Source organism: Lygodium microphyllum, chromosome 14 (genome assembly GCF_053477565.2).
Source record: "Lygodium microphyllum isolate KBCC chromosome 14, Lygodium_microphyllum_v1.1.10, whole genome shotgun sequence".
Classification (NCBI taxonomy): domain Eukaryota; kingdom Viridiplantae; phylum Streptophyta; class Polypodiopsida; order Schizaeales; family Lygodiaceae; genus Lygodium; species Lygodium microphyllum.
The window spans coordinates 82,613,202-82,633,170 of NC_141148.1; the positions used below are offsets into that span (position 1 = coordinate 82,613,202).

At 38.6% G+C, this 19,969-nt stretch overlaps 1 protein-coding gene across 7 annotated transcripts; it reads right to left on the reverse strand.

Moving 5' to 3' along the window:
- Positions 1-3,324: 3,324 nt before the first annotated feature.
- LOC148025778 (putative aldo-keto reductase 2) lies at positions 3,325-7,793 on the reverse strand. 7 transcript variants are annotated; one of them, XM_087693020.1, is made up of 7 exons: positions 7,580-7,789; positions 6,797-6,959; positions 6,129-6,329; positions 5,546-5,718; positions 4,827-4,926; positions 4,563-4,713; positions 3,326-3,790 (listed from the first exon to the last, which is right to left on the reverse strand). In XM_087693020.1, exons 2-7 carry the CDS (start codon positions 6,869-6,871, stop codon positions 3,609-3,611), a joined length of 882 nt encoding a protein of 293 aa, XP_087549146.1. In that variant the 5' UTR covers positions 6,872-6,959; positions 7,580-7,789; the 3' UTR covers positions 3,326-3,608. The 7 variants fall into 7 exon arrangements, with proteins under 7 accessions (XP_087549149.1, XP_087549146.1, XP_087549144.1 ...); XM_087693018.1 differs by having other exon boundaries at positions 6,792-6,959; positions 7,580-7,788; XM_087693016.1 differs by having other exon boundaries at positions 6,129-6,362; positions 6,792-6,959; positions 7,580-7,785.
- Positions 7,794-19,969: the final 12,176 nt, after the last annotated feature.

The following is a 19,969-nucleotide window of genomic DNA, read 5'->3' on the forward strand; positions in this document are numbered from 1 at the left end:
GAGTGGTCTTCTTTGGTGAGGTGGGAGAGGGGAGCAGTGATAAGGCTGTAATCTTTGATGAATCTTTGGCAAAATACTGTGAAGCCTAAGAACTCCCACACTTCTCTTACAGTTTTCAGTGCAGGCCATCTTTGGATAACTTCCACTTTCTTAGGGTCCACTTTGATTCCATCTGCTCCTACAATAAAGCCTAAGAACTCCAATTCTTTCACTGCGAACTCACATTTTTCCAGCTTGGCGTATAACTGATGCTGCCGCAGTTTCTCAAAAACTTGGCATAAGTATTGCTTGTGCTCTTCTAAGGTCTTGCTGTAGACTAGGAGGTCATTTATGTAGATAATGACAAAGATATCTATCTCTGATCTAAAAATTCCATCCATGAGGCCACAAAATGTGCCTGGCCCATTGCTTAGGCAGAACCCTAATACTAACCACTCAAAACTACCATATCGAGTACGGAAGGCTGTTTTTGGGATATCTTCTTCGACTATGCGGATTTGGTGGTATCCTGATCTAAGATCAATCCAACTGAAGTGCTTGGCCTCATGCAGTCTATCTAAGAGGTCTTCCACTAGGGGCATAGGGTATTTGTTTTTAATGGTGATTTCGTTAAGAGCCCTATAATCTACACAGAGTCTAAGTCCCCCATCCTTCTTCTTTACAAACAACACTGGAGCACCAAAGGGGGATTTGCTAGGGCGGATGAATCCTTGTTCTTCTAGTTCGTGTAGTTGCTTCTTCAATTCCATGAGCTCAGTGTGGTTCATGCGATAGGGAGCTCGGGCCGGTGGGGCAGACCCTGAAATCAGCTCAATCTTGTGATCCACATCTCGTCTGGGTGGTAGACCTTTGGGTAGTTCGGCTGGCATTACATCTTTGAATTCTTCAAGTATTTCTGCCACTTCTGTGTTCCTCTTCTGTCATTTGGGTTTCTTGCCATCTTCTTCTTCTTCAATTGGTCAGATCATACACAGATAAACCATATCTCCTTGCTTGACTGATTTCTCGACTTGCTTTGCACTGCATGTCATGATACGTGGCCTGATAACGATCCCTTGGACCGGTGCTTTTTGGGTCTGGCCCTGTGGTTGGTTTGCAGCTGGTTTTACTGTTTGGCATGATACTCCTGGCTTGTTCTCCTTCATTTGCACCTTGATTGGGGTCCTACCAAGTAGCTGCATTCTTTCGCATGGTACTCTAATGCCTTCTCCTTGCATATCTAGCATCATTTCATTCACACCCTTACCAAACATTGCAATGACATACTTGTCATAGAATTCTAAGCCTAATATCACTTCAAAATCATCCATGGGGATTACTAAGAAGTTGAGTTTCGCTTTCCACTTGTCGGCTTCCACTTGGACTGCAAAGACTTGTTTTACTTCCTTGGCTTCTCCTTGTGCGAATGTTACTGTTAATCCTTCTGGGGCTTTTGATAGCTTCAATCCATGTTTTGCTGCACACTATGGTGCAATGAAGTTGTGTGTTGCTCATGTGTCCACCATGATAGGTTGGTTTCCTTCGCCCATTCGGCCTTTGATGTATAGATGGTGGACTGCCACTACCCTGGCTGCCATGCATTGGGGTCGGGCACTATAACTGACCCTACCCTTGGGTGGTCCATGCTCTCTTCACTCCCATTTGGAATTTCCTGGATACCCGGTGGTTGTGGTTCTTCTCCTCCATATGCACAAGTTGCATTCACCCTTGATCCACTCGATGAAGCTATGTCTTCTATTGGGTATCTGTTTTGGTAGTGTGGACCCCGCATTTGAAGCATCTGATGCCGATGGAAAGGCCTAGGGGTCTCCACCATGATGTATTTGATCCTGCGGGCCCATATAATGTGCCAGGGGTTGGCCTGTAGTGATTGTTTTCCCATCTTCCTGTTGCTCCTCTTGGTACTAATGCGGTTTGGGATACGGCCATGGTGTTAGTGGTGTTTTGACTCCTTGTATTTGTGAATGCGCCTCTAGGAGCATTGGACCTCTGGTTCCAGGAGTTGTTGTTATTGAAGGTGTTGTTGAAGTTGTTGAACCTGTTTTGATTCCCTTGTGCTGTTCTTCTTCCTTCCAGGTCCACCAGTCGTTCGGCCATTCTCATGGCTTCTGCTAAGCTTGTTGGCTCCTGTCTCTCCACATCTCTTCTAGCCCATTCTTGCATCCCAAACAAAAATCCATGTAGCTTAGTGTCTGTATCCATGTTTGGTAGCTGCAGCATGATTTGCCTATATTTGTTGACATACTCTTTCATCTTTCCCTGTGCTAGCTTGAGGTTCCTCCATTCATCTCTCACTTTGAATTTCTCCAGCTTTGGAATAAAGTAGTCCTTCAGTTCTTCCTGGAGTTCTTCCCACTAACAGATTGTGTGGCCCTGCTCTTGTTCTAACAGGTACCAACTGACAGCGTCCTCCTCCAAGTAAATGGCTGCCACCTTCGCCTTCCTGTCTTCGGTAATTCTTGAATACTTTAAGTACCTATCCACCTCTGCGATCCATTTCTTCAGAACCAACCCATCTCTCTCTACCTTGTACTTGGCGGATTGGGGCATCTTGAATTTTCCATAATCATCTTCTGAACTACTGCTATCTTCCTCTTCTTTGCGATGGTGCTTCTTCTCCTTCTTCTTGTCTTTCTTTTTGCTTCCTAATTCTACTACTTTCTCCTTCTCCTTCCTTGTATCTTGCGCCCTCCTAGATGACTCCTCTCTACTCGTTCTATCCATCTCCTCTTTCATTCGGTCTCTTCTTCTCTTCTTGTTGTTGACTCACCCATTCTCTATAGCCCTGCTCTACTTCTAATTTTTTCCTCCTTTCTTCCTCTTGTATTGTATTATTTCAAAAATCAAAGAATTAGATTTCTCAAATATTAGGGAACAGGTTTAAAAAGTGAGAGTGCCTCATACACAAAAGTCTCACTCGTTAAGCAACTTGAGGTCTTCCAAACATTAAGGTGATTGTAACATACCTTTATATTCATCATCGCTCATCCAAAAGTCTATTTGTTAAGCAACCTAAGGTCTTCCATGTAAGTGACCTTATGACAAATTTATGAGCATTGCCCCCAAAAGGCATGCTATAATAATGGTGAGGGGGTCTAGCTTGTTCTTCATAGGGCAATTGCCTCTAGATAACTAGCACTTTGTAAAAATTTTGTTTCTCAAGGGCTTACATTCTTTTCCTTATCAACCATCAAAATTAGCACAAAAGTAAAAAGAAAAACCACCACAAGGTAATGCCCCAGTACTATATGTGTGCTCTTGTTTATAAGATCCCCATTCAACATTTCTTCATGAACTGTTGAAAGCTTGTTGATACAAGCATTTCCCTCCCCCTCCCCTCCCGTAAACTGTAATAATCCCCATTCACGTAAACTGTAATAACTACTGATCAGTCATTTGCAGACTGACAAAAACTGTTGAATCTCCTGTAAGTGACAAAGTCCTCTGGATTTTTTATTAACCATCTCATATCATTGGCACTTGTAAATTGTAATAACTACCTATCAGTCATTTGCAAGACTGACAAACACTGCTGAAACTCCTGTAAATCTTTTTAGTTGACAAAGTCCTCTTGATGTTTTGGTAATCATATCATATCATGGCCACTGCTATTCCTCCAATGAAGGGGTGTCAGCATATTTGTATGTGGTGAGCATCAAGGCTTCATTATACCGCAGGCCCGCCACTTCATGTGGAGGAACTGCTGCAGCTATCTCTTCCAAATCAGCTTTGGAAAGCTTCACATTTACTGACCCTAAATTCTCATTGAAGTTCTTTATCTTTGTGGTCCCTGCATTATTACCATACCAAGGCACCTCGCATGAGTTAATAATGCAAGCAGCCTTAAACCACATAAAGGTTTGTAGTAGCAACCTTGTGTAACAAGGGGTTAAAGAACATAAACAAAGTGTCTGTACAAAGTAAAACAACTTAGTATATAAGGTTATTGTAGCACCTCGTTTAACAAGGGAGTAAACAATATGAACCAATTGTCTACACAAGACAAGTTTAGACAACTTAGCTGACCCAGCAACATACCCAACACACCATTATGATCAAAACATTCACACATTATGGTCAAATATTCCAAGCCTAAAACAACTTAGCTGGGTGTCAGTGAAGCCAGATACCCTAACTTATACAACACAATTATGATCAAAACATTCACACATTATGATCAGATATTCCACACTTAAACAACTTAGCTAAGCCAAAATGAAGCAAGATACACTGACTGATTCACACCATTATGATCCACATATCTCTAGACCAAAATTGTTTTAGTACACCCACCAACTATTCCAGTAGTAAAGCTAAGATCTTGAATAGCATAATGGATTAACCCCCTGTACTAGCCTGCAAGCATCATGTGCCCATGGCATAATCCTATTAGCACTGTAACCAACTATTCCAGTAGTAAAACTAAGATCTTGAATAGCATAATGGATTAGACCCACTGTACTAGCCTGCAAGCATATCATGTGCCCATGGCATAACCCTATTAGCACTGTAACCTTGGAGGGGACAATTATTAAAAGCAAGTTTGAGTTCAAGCGCATTACCTGGAATGGGTACAACATCTTCCCCTTGATGCAAAACCCATGCTAAAGCCAACTGCCCAGGTGTGCACCCATGCTTCTTTGCAAGATTTGCAATTCTTTCATAGAACACCTTATTCTTCTCTAGATTTTCTCCCTGGAATCTTGGCCTATGCTGCCAGTTGGAAATGCCAAAGACAAGGTCAGTCTAAACAATCCAACATCCTACTGCTCATAAAGAATTATATTAATACATAAACATAACTATGACCAAGAAAGTGGTAGTACCAGATGGCTATCCTGTTCACCTAAGCTCTCTGTAATTGCTTTCCCTGAAAAGAAACCCCGGCCGAGGGGGCTGTATACCACTATACCAATACCCAACTCCCTACAACCAAAAAACCTGGATGGTTACAAACAATATACTGCAAAAGCAGCAGAAGTAGCCTTTAGAAAACAATGCATGATGCACCTCACTCCAAGCAGAAAGGAGCTTTAACACAGCTCCAAAAAATGGGTGTGTAACAAGTATTACCTGTAAAGATACAGGACACAGCTTCCATCCTATACACACAAGGAGTTCATGACATTTTCCCATATGGGAAAAGGAGCTGGTTTCCCTTGATTTTCCCTATAGTATTCAACATCATGAGACTCTGCTCGGGAGGTGCCGCATACCTAGCTCCTATAGTATTCAACATCATGAGCCTCTGCAGTCCCTCCCTCACAAATGCTCATGATGTCATAATTCCCACTGTGGGAATTATAGTGTCGTAGCTAGGTATGCGGTCCCTCCCTCACAAAAGCTCATGATGCTGTTGTAAGTTGGAATTATAGTGGGACTTTGTCTAAAACTTCTTGTGACAGATCAAGGATGATTTTTTCTGATCCATCCAAACCCTAGGGAGGCTCCAGGCTTCAATGATCAGGCAGAACAACATGACAAAAGGTTTGAAATGAGGATAGAACTAGTGTTTAAAATTAAATATCAGGTGAAACTTTGATACCTGCAGAATGGGACAATGTCCTCTTCAATATCTCGTGTCCACAATGACCATTCATATTGCACAGCTGTGATAGGATGAACAGCATGAGCTCTTCTTATGGTCTCTACACTGGCCTCAGAGAGACCAATATATTTGACTTTGCCTTCCTCGACCAGTTTCTTCAGCTCTCCCATCTATTCAAATCCCCAATCACACACATCTTGTTTAATTTAGACTCTAGCTTCTTGGGTTTTGTGAGACATGCACAAAGCAGTGATACTTCTTGCTGAAACATCTTCAGCATCCTGGAACGGTTATCCTATCAAATATCTCCAATCTAAGTGAAAAGCATGCAGAAGAATCAAGATACCACTTAAGCCCAAACATTGCTGCTTTAGGGCAGGCATGCCTGCAACCTCTGTCTAGCACAAAAGAGAAAAATAACTAATGTGAAATCTGGATGAAATGCAGGCACACAACCAAAAATGGGTTATGTGTCTTGACTTTGCTATACCATGGATGTCAAGCATTCACTTCATTACCCTAGTAAATAAACTTTGACCACAGTGGCTAGATCCATTCAACAGAGGATTTAGCAGGTTACCGTCTTCTCGATTGGTACAGACTTGTCCACACGATGCTGGTAGTACAGATCAATGTAATCCACACCTAGTCGTTGTAGGCTTTCCTCACAAGCACGGCGTACATGCTCAGGGTTGCATTTGATGACCATGGTCCCATTTTCTGGAGTGTATGCAAATTTTGTAGCAATTTGGAGGGTCTTTCGAGGGAAACCTTGGATGGCCTGATTCAACAAACAGGCTCCTGTCATCTTCTTCTGCTTGGTGTGCACACATAAGTATAGCACACCATGCACAGAAATCCTAGATGTGTCTGACAAAAAGCGGGGCAGATCTATGTCTAACGCAAGAAGTTTTAGAGAAATTCCCACTATATTTTTCACATTGTGAATCATGACTGCATCATGAGCTTTTGCGAGGCTAGTGCAGTTGGGGACAGGGGCCTGGCACCCCCCACTGCACCTAGCACAAACACACATGGAAAAATGCTAATAGCTTCTTGTGTTGTGACATGCAAACACACTTATGGAACAAAAATGTCTCAACAGGTCACTAGCACAAACACAGATGCATGTGCAGAAACAAAACACATCCAGAGTTTCTGCATAGGACATGTATATATGAGAAGTGACATCAAAAGTGCATGAAAAGTGTACATGAAAGACAGAAATTCGATAAGACGTTACCTTACCAACAAGAATCTCATTGGTGAAGGGGCCATAGGAATCAGCAGTGTCCAAGAATGTAACACCTTGCAGAATGGCATGCTGGATCAGGGCAATCCCCTCCTCTTCTGGTACAGGCTTACCATACATAGCAGACAAGCCCATGCATCCAAGACCAAGAGCTGGTACCTTCACGGCATTATGCAAGGATGAGCAATTTTTCACGCAGTGTTCAAGGAAAAACATTTTTCAGAGTGAATACATGAACCTTCCAACGTTGACAATCTGCAAGTACTTTCCTGAAGGGTTTTCAGGTTTTCCAATCGTGTTATAACTGAAATGGCCATAGATTTCAAAATTGAAAAGTTCTCCCCCCCAATATTTCAAGATATATTTCGAAATTTAACAGTCCCCTTGACATCAAACCTGGGTTTTTTGGGAACACTGTTAATTGTGCTTTCTGATCCCACCCATTGACAAATTTGCAGTCAAAAACGACATAAAGATTTACTTAAGTGAGGAATTGACAGATTACAATCATGGGTTATCATTGAATATTTTAGCAGTAGATAAGATCAAATGTCCCATCCCATGTGAGGATGCATAGAATACAAGGAGACAACCGCAGCCTAAAATGATTGTCAGGCTCTTTGCAGTGACTCCAGAGTGTGCATGCAAGCTTACGATTCGAGTAATGGGGGTATCAGTCGGACATGCAGAGTTTCATTGATAATCGGGAATGATTTGCGGGCGGATATCACGTATGCAACTGAAATAGAGCTCCTACACCAGAGAGAGAGAGAGATTACCTTCAATCCTTGTGAGCCAAGAGATCGAGTGGGAAGGGGAGGCGCCATGATGAGATGTGCGAAATGAGAGAGAGAGAGAGAGAGAGAGAGAGAGAGAGAGTGTGTGTGTGTGTGTGTGTGTGTGTGTGTGTGGGCTAGTGAATTACTAGTTAGTCACGGAAGGACCACCTGAGAGATGTCAATCATTAGTAAGTAATTACATGGCCTGTTTCACAATCCCACGTTTCCCCCGAGCCACACTTTGAAACTTGGAAGCTCCCCTTGTCTACAGTAGTACAGTCCCACTACAAACATTTTTGGAAATTGGGACCATTCAAAAATATAGGGTAAAGGGGCCACTAGTTGAATAGTTACGAAATGATTGCTCTACCTCACGATTTACAATAGACATCACTGCTTCTCTAGCATCCACGAAAATTCGAATGTAGAAATGAATTGCAACCATAAAGTTAGGTTTAGCTAATTGCATTGGTCTGTATCTAATTCTCCAAGACTTGCTTGTTTTGAATGTTTCTGTAGAGTTTAGTTTATGTTCCATTGCTTGAAAATAATTGATCTACATAGAATCTGCATTTTTTAAGGTGTGTATAGTCTAAACAAAAGTATTTACAATCTTTTGAAGGTAATGAATTTCTTTTAATAGAAGTGGATTAGATCGAGTATCATTGATTCTTGTACTAAATTAAGTTTCTTCTCTTCAAAAAGTAATGTTTTTTACATCTTGTTGAGTGTCCATGCAAGTTGTTATCACCTGCAGTAGTTGCTTATTTTTCAAGATTGTAAGCTTCTAGCCTTGTGAATGCTATCAGCTATTGCTTGTATACTGAACTCAAAATTGTGCTCAAACTTTGTTGCTTGGAGTTGGCACAAGATGATGTGGCTATACTTGAGCCGGTGCAGTAGTATTGGTTGAGGTTGATATTGTGGAGCCAATACAACTTTGGTATTTTGGGGGGCTCTGTCTCTTTGTGCTTTATTGTTAGAGGTATTTTTTATTTTTGTTACATGTATTGAAGGCTAACAAATAGGCATGTTTGATCACTTTCTTGCTCTACACATGATGCCATTAAATGATTGGTCCAGTTGCCATATATTCTTTTATAGACGTCTATGTTGGATAAGTATGTGACCTTTTTGATGGTGATAGATGGGTGGGCATGATCATGCACCTAGTGGTTGTCTTCCATATAATCCTTCATCATCGGCTATTTTTTTGCCCTCTTCTACCAATGCCTTGAGTGAGATGTTGTATTCTTATTGTACTAGCTTAATTATGTATATGGAGCTTGTGTAATTATTGTTCGTAGTGGAAATTTCTATATTGTGTCTTCATACTTAAGGTTGAATTTGTCGAGTATCTCTTTTAGTAGTCATGCATATCAAATGAGATCGTGTTAGTTATCTTTGATTATAAATTAATGACCTTCTCAAAGTTTGTAGTAGGATTTGTACCATTTACAATTTTGATCAATTCTCCAAGTGGATTGTTTCAAAGTATGTGATTAATCATATCCATCAAGGTTTGGAGCTTGCTATAGGTTGTAAAGCCTCTAATATACAATGATGGTTGTTGCTCGACACGTGATGTTGTATGTCCACAAGCTTTTGCTTGATCTAGAGTTGGTTATGCTTATGGTTTCTTGCATATTCTTGAAGATTTGTACACATAGGTTGATGTAGTCAAATTTCTTCACATTATTGCAATTTTTAGAATTATCTATACTATTTTTGTTGGAGTACCTTATTTGGGTTAATCTTTGCCTTTGTAGGTCTCACTTATTTATACACAAGGACAAAAAAAAATCATGTTAGTATGTCAATAAGGATTTCGATACAAGTTATAGTATTTAGAAGTGGGAACGATAAGATTATAAGAAACGTGATATCAACAACATCTTGGAAAGATGAATTGAGATGCTTTTTATTTGCTAGCAAGAGACATAGAAGGTTTTTTCTAATATACATTTCTACAATTGATATATGTTCAATTATGATACAATGTCTTCTTTGTGTGTGCAAGTCATAGTGTTGGACATGGCATTGGATGGAGCCATGGATGTATGTGAGTATGGAGTGGAACTCTTGAGTAGCTCCAATCTACTAGAGCTATAAGAAGAATGAGCCTTGCACACACACACACACACACACACACACACACAGAATGTTATTTTTGTGGTACCTCCAATAGCTCTCTTGTGGGCAACACCTTATTGTCTTATTACTAAAGAATAGCAAATGAATGTGTAAAACCCTCTTCAACATATAAACAAAAACTAGTGGATATGGAGGGAGAAGAGAGAGTCTCCAGAGATGAAGGAGAAAGGTTAAAAACGTAACCATTCAAGACCTCAATCACATTGCATGAAATTGGCAAACATTCAAGACCTCAATGAGAAGGATCTATGATGGCAAACATTCTCTTTAGCATGCATCTAAATAGGAGCACTACTCTGAAATAGATTAGGAGCGCATACTCCAAAATGGATTAGAAGGGGAGCTTGAAATGGGTGTGAGGTAGAGTAGGGAGGAGGAAGTAGGAAAGATTCGAAGAATTTTGGTCATAGAAGTTGGATTTGAAGTAGATTAGCAAGTTACCATGACTTAAGAACAAACCTTAAAGAAATAAAAACCAATTAAAACTTAATTATTGTGATATTTGTTTAATGGCCTATGGGATGTATAAAGGGCTTGCTTGTTGGCAGTTGAAAGCACATGGTTTGAGAAGTTGAGTGTTTACGAGAATCGGTAGCCAGTTACTCTTTTCCTCTCCACCTTTGAGTTCATTTCTCTTTTGCAAAGCTATCAAGCCTTTAGTAGTAGGTAATGACCATCAATTCAGTCTTATTGGTGTTTGTTTATTTTGAGCAGCAAGAAGGCCTTGCCTTGAACCAAAGCTTAAGGACCCTATCTTCTTTTGACAGATACACCTTGTCCTTATAAATTGAGTGTCATGGCCAACCCAAGGCCTAAAGGCCTTATGCAAAATGGTTTGACCAAATCGGTCTAGGCATAAAAGCCTCAAGCCTATAAGGGCTTCTGGTAAATAATCGAGTAATAGCCACCACCAACTTGGACGACAAGTCTGTGTAGTCTAGCTCACAGAGAGAATAGGCCATGAGGCCATTTCGACGAAGAAAATAGAGAGCATTTGGACGGAGGCCACCAATCACACAGAGCTGATAAGGCCATCAATATAGCCACCTTGCAAGGTCGTCATTTGTTGCCAGCTTGTACTTAGGGCATCGTGGTGATGATTTTGTCGACACTAATGAGCATTCTTACCTAGCAGTCCCTCCTTTTGGCAGTCTAATCTCTACATTGGCCATCTTACCATCGATGGTGGGCTTAACCTTACCAACCAGCCATGCAGTTATAGGGATGGCGTCAACCTTACCAGCCGAAAGTCATCATTATCAAGTCTCGCTGGCAATTGTGCACAAGGAACTTTAGACACCTATCCATATAGAAAAAAAGAGAACTTTTAAAGTATCTAGAAAATGTCTCAACTAATAAAAGTGGAACATTTTACAAGTTAGTGATATAGTAAAATATTCCTGTATAGAAATTTTAAAATTCTCTAGTTATCCATGTAGTGAAATTTTACTATATAAACAGACTAGTTAGAACTAATCATATAGTATTTTTATATATATAAGAAAACTAGTTGCAATCATGTAGATAGTTTTAAGAATTACTATTATGGAAAAAAATATAAATTAAAATAATAGAAAGAATTAAAAGATGTTATCTTCATTAATAAAGAGGTCAATTCAAGATGTTATCTTGAATTAAAATAATAGAAAGAATTAAAAGATGTTATCTTCATTAATAAAGAGGTCAATTCAAGATGCATATATCATCAATACTCAAAGGTTTATTGTGATTTTTTGTGACGTGAATTTTCTCTCTTTAGAGTAACCAATCCACGAGAGCTTTTCTCATGGCTGGCAATGTTTGCTCATTGCATCCTCCTAAAAAAGTAGGATCTCTCTTAATAACACCATATGTAGATTTTAGTGATGCATATAGCTCATCAATGGATTGGATGTCTAAATATTTGAGGAGAATGGTTTCTTGGTCTTCCTCTTCAAAGGCATTAACAACCTACATTTTAGAAATACAACATAGATTAGTGTGCTACTACATCATAAGTTAATTAGCTACTCTATTGTCTTAATATTTAATAACATTGAGTTACCAATGAAGTTCTTGATGGCAATTCTATATTAGAAGGATCCACACTTTTTTATGGCTCAACATGGTCAAGAGCTATAGTATAGACAAGAAAATAAAGTTAACAAAATTAAATTATGCCACATTTAGTAAATAGAAATGCAAAGAAGTACCTTAGATAATTTCTTATTTTTATCCTTACTCACCTTTTGTTGTTGCTTGCTTTGTTGCATTTTCTCAGAAAAGATACATTGTTCTTCCACCATAAGTTGTGGATAATATATCTCGTCACTTGTATCCTAAAATTTTAGAGAAAATATAATGAAAGGTAAATATATTTAAGAAACTTAAAGTGAAATGATTATAATAAAGATAAAGATAATAAAAATTATACAATAGAAAAAATAAAACTTGAGATGAAAATTGCAAATCTTACCGGTTTTTGTTGCATATCTACTTGCTCGAAGCTATGATTCTTCTATTAAAAAAACATAGTTGTGCCAATCAGTACCAATTTCTTATGTATATAATCTATGGTGGGAAAATTTTAATAAATAAGTATGCTTACCAAAGATATATCCACCAAAGATGATCTTTTCCTCTTGAGTTTCTTTCTGAGATTTTGAGCAACAGAAAGATAGTACAGATATAAATCCTCCTTTTTCCAAAGGTAAGTAGCACCAAGAAACTCAAGGGGTAAAATTTGATCATAGTTTTGATCTATGACCTCTAAAATTCTATGTTTGTCATCTTTATTATTATGAAACCGCAAATCCTTGCTAATCTCATGGCTCTTGACCCAATTATACACTTTTCTGTGATTAGCACAATGCCTAACATGTTGCTTATCTCGATAGTATTTTAGTAAAAATGGTTTTCCAAACTCATCTTGGTCTTCTCGACTAATCCTTTTAGGTGGTTTGAAAATCTGGTCATATATAGGAGTCTTCATCAGAGATACATCCCCTATTTGTATACTCTTGATTTGCTTTTGAGGTGGCAACTGGACTCTTTTACTTTGTATTGAAACTGATTTGGTCATGCTCACTGTTTGTTCGGAACTATCATACTTTGATTTTAGTTCCTCAATTGTTTTTTGCAGAGTGATGATAGTTTGCATCATTGAATCTAGAGTTTGTTGACTTGGGGAGGCCATGAGATAAGCTAAAATTAAATCAAGAAACTATGTTAATATTCAACCAATAAAGAATGAATCAATCATATAAAAAGGATACAACAATGATCGCACTCTCTTTTTCTCTCTCTCTCAATCATTTTAATGGGCTTTCAAGTTTTAAAGAAAAACACCATACAATAATACAATATACAACTATACAAACCACGAGACAAGCTAAATCAAACAAGATACAAGCTAAAATCAAATTTACAACTTTATATGCTAGTATTCCTCAAACAAGAGATTATATCCATACATTAATCTTCTTCAAGCAAGAATTTTTCTCATTCTTTATAAAAAGAAATAACAATAATCACACATGCACACATACACACAAAGATCCAACTACCTATACGTGAGATACAACATGAGCTATATCCACGAGATACCGTCCTAATATACAAACACCCATAGATAAAGCATTATGATATACACAATGGGATGGCAATCAGATAATGATGTCCATTATGACCAATGCTACTAGCACCCATTTGGATCTCCAAGAATGCAACACACACACACACACTCTCTCTCTCTCTCTCTCTAAAAAGCAGTCAAGTTACATCACGTGATCCCCACACTATTGAAACATCTATAGACTCTCCAATTGATAATGTTACTCTCCTTCTCTTTGTAACTTCAAAGTTTGACATTACCATGCTACACAAGTTCCTATCCCTCCAAATATCTTCATCAATATCATTTCTCCATGTACTTCTATTATGATCACACTTCAACCATGACAATTTGCACCTTTTTTCTTCATAATTTACATCTCTTATCATTGCATGAATGTACTCCCCATCCATGTCACCATCATGTTTTCTTGCCAACACAATATCATATTTTTCTAACCAATGAGGTATACAACCAACTGCCCCTATTTGTAATAATCTTGTTCTTTGAATTAGATCTTTTACATCATATGCAACAAGTCTATTATGTAAAGGTAAAGGAACAAACTTATGCAATAAAGAACTCAATGATCTTATGCAATCCCATGTAAATGGAAGTCGTTGAGTTTGTAGTGCACTCATTCCCATGATTGGATCTATAAGTAAGCATTCTTCATTTTCTTTTACAGTTACGCATTGCTTGTAATATTCTCCACTAAAAAATGTGTAATACTCTCCATCCCATTGAATGGAAAAAAAATAGTGAGTCTTGCTTTCCAATGACCTATACTTTCTAACGTACTACAAAAAGTGTCAGTTTTTACCACGACGTCAGATGCGATCTTGTATATTTCTCCATTATAAAGAATTCTTCTATATGTGGTAACTAGATGTCCTACTAGTGTATTCTCTTGAAGACCAAGAAATTGCGCAATATATTTTTGTTCTTCTGATGAAAGGGGCCTACGTTCTCTTCTCTTTTTTGTGATTAAAATGCCTTTTTCACACATCATTATGTTACAAGGATATTGGGAATCGTCTCTTTCAAAAAGTTTCCACATCTCCTTTGCCTTCTCAATTGAAGAAACCTCCATAATGCCATTCTCATGAAATGAATAACAACACGGTGTCTGGTAATCAGTGAAAGCATAACCATCAGGTAAAACAAGACAGGCATAGACTTGGATAAGCATTCTTTCATGTGGCAAAAGCCCATCTACTTCCATTTCTAATAACTTAAATATTGAAGTGAAGAATGTCCTCTTATAATAATTTACATAAGATATTTCGTTAAAGCAATTATTTGTCTTTACCGCTATATATAATGCTACCATTCGCTCAAAGTCACAACACCAATACACATCATGCGATCCATGTCTGAATATGTCATCTAGTAGTTCTCCATTTCCTGCAACGTGTTCTAAGGGAGAAGAAGTAGCACCAAAGGCTTCTTCCTTTTGAACTCTCCAAGCAGAAAACAAAGTACGTACAACATCTAAACATTCTTTTGACCAACCAATACATCGACTATAACTATAGAAGGCATGTGCAATATCTATGAGCAACAAACCTAGGTCAAAAATTGACTTTGGTATCTCATCAACTATACCTAAAATATATGGTAAGCACCATTGGATGAACTTATGTTTCTCTTTGGCCTTAAATCTTTCATAGTACTTACTTGGATTACGAGGCCACCGTCCATGACGAATAGAGGGTGGAGAGAGCTTATAAGCCTTTTCACAAAAAAAAAAATCATCTTTTTCTTTTCATTGGACATGGCTCTCATGAGTACTCGTATGTATTTTTGAAATATATTTAGAGATAACACATGCATCGCATCATATACCAAGTCTATTGACAAGTTAAAACCATACAAATCATACTATGTGGATGCCCTCTTTAAACTTGATAAGGCATCAATCATTTCACCTATGGACCGTTGGGTCGGAGGATATCTTGCTTAATATCGACTACCATCGTAAAATTAACGTCCTTGAAATAGGGGATTACTAGTATCAAGAGTAGCTTGGGCTTTGTCTCTACGACAAAAGAATTGCCCACCATCTTTGAAGGATCCTATTTTGCATTGTGCAGGATGATCCCCTATAACCATCATTAGCATTAATCTAACAACACAAAAGTTTGATTGTCCCATTGGATTTTCAAAAATCTTTTCTACATGGTAGTTCTATGACACTTGCATACAATTTATGTAAAGGTCTTGTAGCTCACTAATAAGTGGTCTTAAAAAAGTTTGAAATACATCATGAGCATTATGAATAAATCTAGAGCAACTAAAAGGTATGAATAAAATAGGAATAATGCCTAATATGGAACCCTTCCCACCATTAAGGACCTTAATTTCAACCACACCACAGTCCTTTTGAGTGGTACGAGAGGCTTGGAAGCCATCCCAATGTAAAAGAAGTGCCAAGTTCCGAGGATCACCTCTACACATTTTCTTTTTACATTTGTTGAGATGTCGACATTTTTTACAAACAAAATTATACTCTTGCATCTCTTGGTCAAAATTTTGTTTTAGAACTATTGAAAAACAAGACCTTGGAAAAGTTGTATATACTTTCCCACATGCTCATACTCAGCATCATGATTCCAAAAATCTTGATACTCACGACACTTTGTTCCATCCCAAAACTCGTTTATGAATTCTGGTTGCATATGGATATCTTTCCCTAACCATCTTATTTTATGACGCCACATGCTTAGGAAATCATGACAAAGTGTCCTAGATCTCACTAAAAGCTCTAATTGTTTCTTTAGAGGTAAATAATCAATAGCTAACATTTCTCTCCTCGGTTTATTGTATTTTTTACACTTTTCACAACATTCAATACAATCACGCTTTAGTATTCTTTTTCGCATATTTTGTTTGCAAGAACGCAAGACAACATCTTTGGCATAAGAATCTTTTTTACTAGGTGTAAGAAGTTCAATTTCATGATCATTGTTTTTACTTCCCATGCAAAACCTATAGCACTCAGGTTGGACTATGCCAAGACCATGATACATAGAGTCAAGTTGCTCCCAAGATGTCGGGACTCTCACTCCATCAAGGTTTCCATCCCATGTATCAGGTAGTTGCACTAATGGCTTATAAACTTGGCTTGCACTCTTCAACTCTTTGAGCCCTAGCCCTTGGAAGCATCTTCTCTTATGCACTAATTGATATTTGGTTCTTATCCCAAAGAGCTTGAAGCTCAATTATTTTTTGTATCGTTTATTGATATAATGATGGCCCAGTAATAGATATGTGATTGTCTATAGAAGGATCTATTTGAGGAGACTCAGCATGGTTAATTGAGTTGTTGTCATGACTGAAGGGGGGACTTATAGAAGTATTGATAGTTTGATCATTGCCTTGTTCATGTTGCCTTTCATTAGAAGGAGTAAGACCAATTTGCATACTTAGTGCATCATATTTGGCCTTCAACTCTTGGTGCCTAAGAAAAGTTTGTGGACCAACACTCCTCCCACCATTACAATATGCAAGGCAATCACACCACCTACGTCGTCTATTTAAATCATCTATGTTAGTTTCACCATGCATTGGAGATGATTCTTCGTGCCTTCGGTTCTCAAGATGATCTCCTTGCACATTTGAGTCCCTTGGTTCACTAGGATGTGATCTTTCTAGAGAAGAATGCGTAATCCCAAGCATGTCATTTTTAGCATGTCTAAAATAAGTACTGCAATTCACTAATTGCCAACCTTCAGTACTATGTACACACTTATAGTTACATGTACATTTTCTTAATGTGCTTATAGAAGAAGACATCCCTTACTTGAGTATCTTGAATCTTCAATCCAAGGTTGATGAAATTATGAGCTCCACAATTAAAACTCCAATACTGCAAAAAAACCGGCCCATAACATAGTGTACATTAATAACATATTTTAGTTGTGTAATTAATATCATAGTCTATACATTAAAGTCACTGTATTTATGAAATGTCAAGATAGTATAAATGAAAGCATGTAATTTTGGTTCTAGAGATAACTTGCCTTGAAAGATGCGATAGAAGACAACCTCAATGCGATGGAAGACACATAGAATGACCTCCCAACTTCCCTTTGCGGACATTGTTCATTAATATAAAGACTACTATAATTACAATACAATGGATCAAAAGCAAATATTCAAAGCAAAAATTTATAATTATAAATCTTTATATATTTTTAAAAATCTTTATATCAAAAGCAAATATTCAAAGCAATCTTTCCCAAACACTTCCTTAAAGTGATGGGGTCAAATTTTGTAAACATTGGCATTAGTTGATGAGCACATAAGTGGGTATGAGGCCAATATAAGGGATTGGAAAGTTGAGGAAAAATGAGGGAAAACAAAAGGATAGGAAGAGTGAGAAAGATTAATGGCTTGGAGCTAGGTGTAAGCTTGCTCTTTCTTGTGATGAAGAGTCCAAGTGGGGCTCTAGAGCAACATACTTGTCAAAAGTAATGGTGGTTGTCATAGAGGAAGGTTTATGGGGGAGGGGTGTGAGTGTAAAGGAGGTGGTTGAGAGGTTCCCTAATTAGTGGAGTATATAGGAGGTATATTGTGACTCATGAGGAGAGTGTAGTGAGTTGTATATAGAAGTCGATGGGAAGATCAAGATAGGCAAGGGGAGTTCAAGGTGCTATTGCTATTAACATTTATCTAGCACCAAAGTTCCTTTCATGATTAGAGGAATCATTAGAGCTACTTGAGGGAAATAAGCCATGTGAGTTGTATACAAGACGAGTCGTGTTTGTGCAATTACTTGAGGTATGTCCTATGCATGAATCATGGTGTAGTAGACACGTGGCTCTCATGATGTCTTCACATGCACACTGTCATTGTACGGCTGCCAGTAGACTGGGACTAACTAGGCATCAAGAACACGTGCATCAGGAATAGCGAGTAGCACAGCAAAGGAGCCATCGCACAGAGCATCCACCACACAGAGCAACCACTGCACAGAGCACTTGCTAGCATGACCGGATGTTAATGAACAACCTCAAACAAGAAGCTGTCTAGACTTGAGCTCCAAGGGCGGCATAAACACTACAGGTCTCGCGCAGGTTTTGACGTTGTCATCAAGGTGTCAATGTGCCTTAATTTGGCAGGCACAATTGTGATGCTCTTGCACTGACGTCAGCTTAGGGAGGCATAAACACAAGAGTTTTCAAGGCCAAGGGGGGCTGATCCTGTAATGAAGGTTGCCATCATCATCCTAGAGCAGTCATCTTGATTTGCAATTCTGGGAAAGAATATAGGAAAGCAACACACCTGGTGGCAATTTTGGGCTGGTTGCATGTAAACTGTTGGGCCTACCTAAATCTGAAAAGGATAGGCGCTGTGCGGCAATATAATGCAAAAGACAGAGATGTCATGTTGCTGCCATGATGAAGTATCGGCTGATAGTTTTGAATAAAAGGAGCACAGCGTTGCACTTGTGTGTTGCCTCCAAAGAACACAGAAGATTCTATGGCCTCATCACCCTTTCCCAAAATACCACAGTCTGTGGCAATTGCTTTTGCATTATTGATGTGATTAGCTGTCACCAGCCTGCTCATCGTGCCATCATTTCGAGAAATAAGCACAACATTAGCTATCTCAGGACTGCATTCATCCCGTAGCCCAAAAATGCCGAGGAGAGTCAGCTCATCCTTTGGGAGCTCATCACTCAGATTGTCATGTAGGAGAGGGAGGAGCTACATGCCCACATTGCAATGGCAATTAATCGAGTCTCACCATGCAGCAGGTAAGGCCCAATTATTGCTTGCATACTTGTATCCACCAGCTTGAGTTTTTTGTTTTGGGGTTTAACTTAAAGAATGATTGATAGGCCAGAGAAGTTTTCGTATCTTTAATGATTGACAGCCTGCATTATCAGAAGAATTCCACTGGGTTGGTATTTTACCCACTATGAGAAGTTGAAGTTGTAGCACTCTCATAATTCCTGTCCTGATTTATCTCTAACATCATCATTTTGCTAGTTTTGAACTTGGGTAGTAGATGATTGAACTTGGGTTTTGAACTTGCAAGCTTTATTAGAAGCAAGTTCAAAAGTTTTGGGTCACCACGGTAGATTCCTTCAGGGATCACCAACCTACTCTTCCCCAGCCAATCCAGAAGTACATGATTTTTATCAAGGGTAGTGCTTTTGGCCCTCTTACTGCTAAGCCTCTTTTTGATCATGTTGGAATGCAGGGAATGTAAAATCTGGCATTCGAGGAGTAAGTAAAGTACATGATTTTTATCAAGGGAATGCAAAATCTGGCATTGGAGCCTTTAAATTCCCAGTTGATATGCTCATATATGAAGCATTTTCAATTGTAGTAGGTCCTCCAATGTAATGGGGAAAGGCCACAGATCGTGTCCTAGATCACTTGCTTGGTATGACACGACTGAAAGCTATTTCTGCTCTGATGATCATTGTATACAATTACAAACTTCTAATCTTTAGCAATGTGGCCAATTATTCTTTTGAAGTATCAGATGCAATGGACTCGACTGGTCATGGAGATGGCAATGGATTACATGTCTATATTATATCATTGTCATGTCCATCTTGCAAAAAGCCCATGATTGTCCATCTTGCAGAATGCCCATGACTATCCATCTTGCCATTAATGTATAAG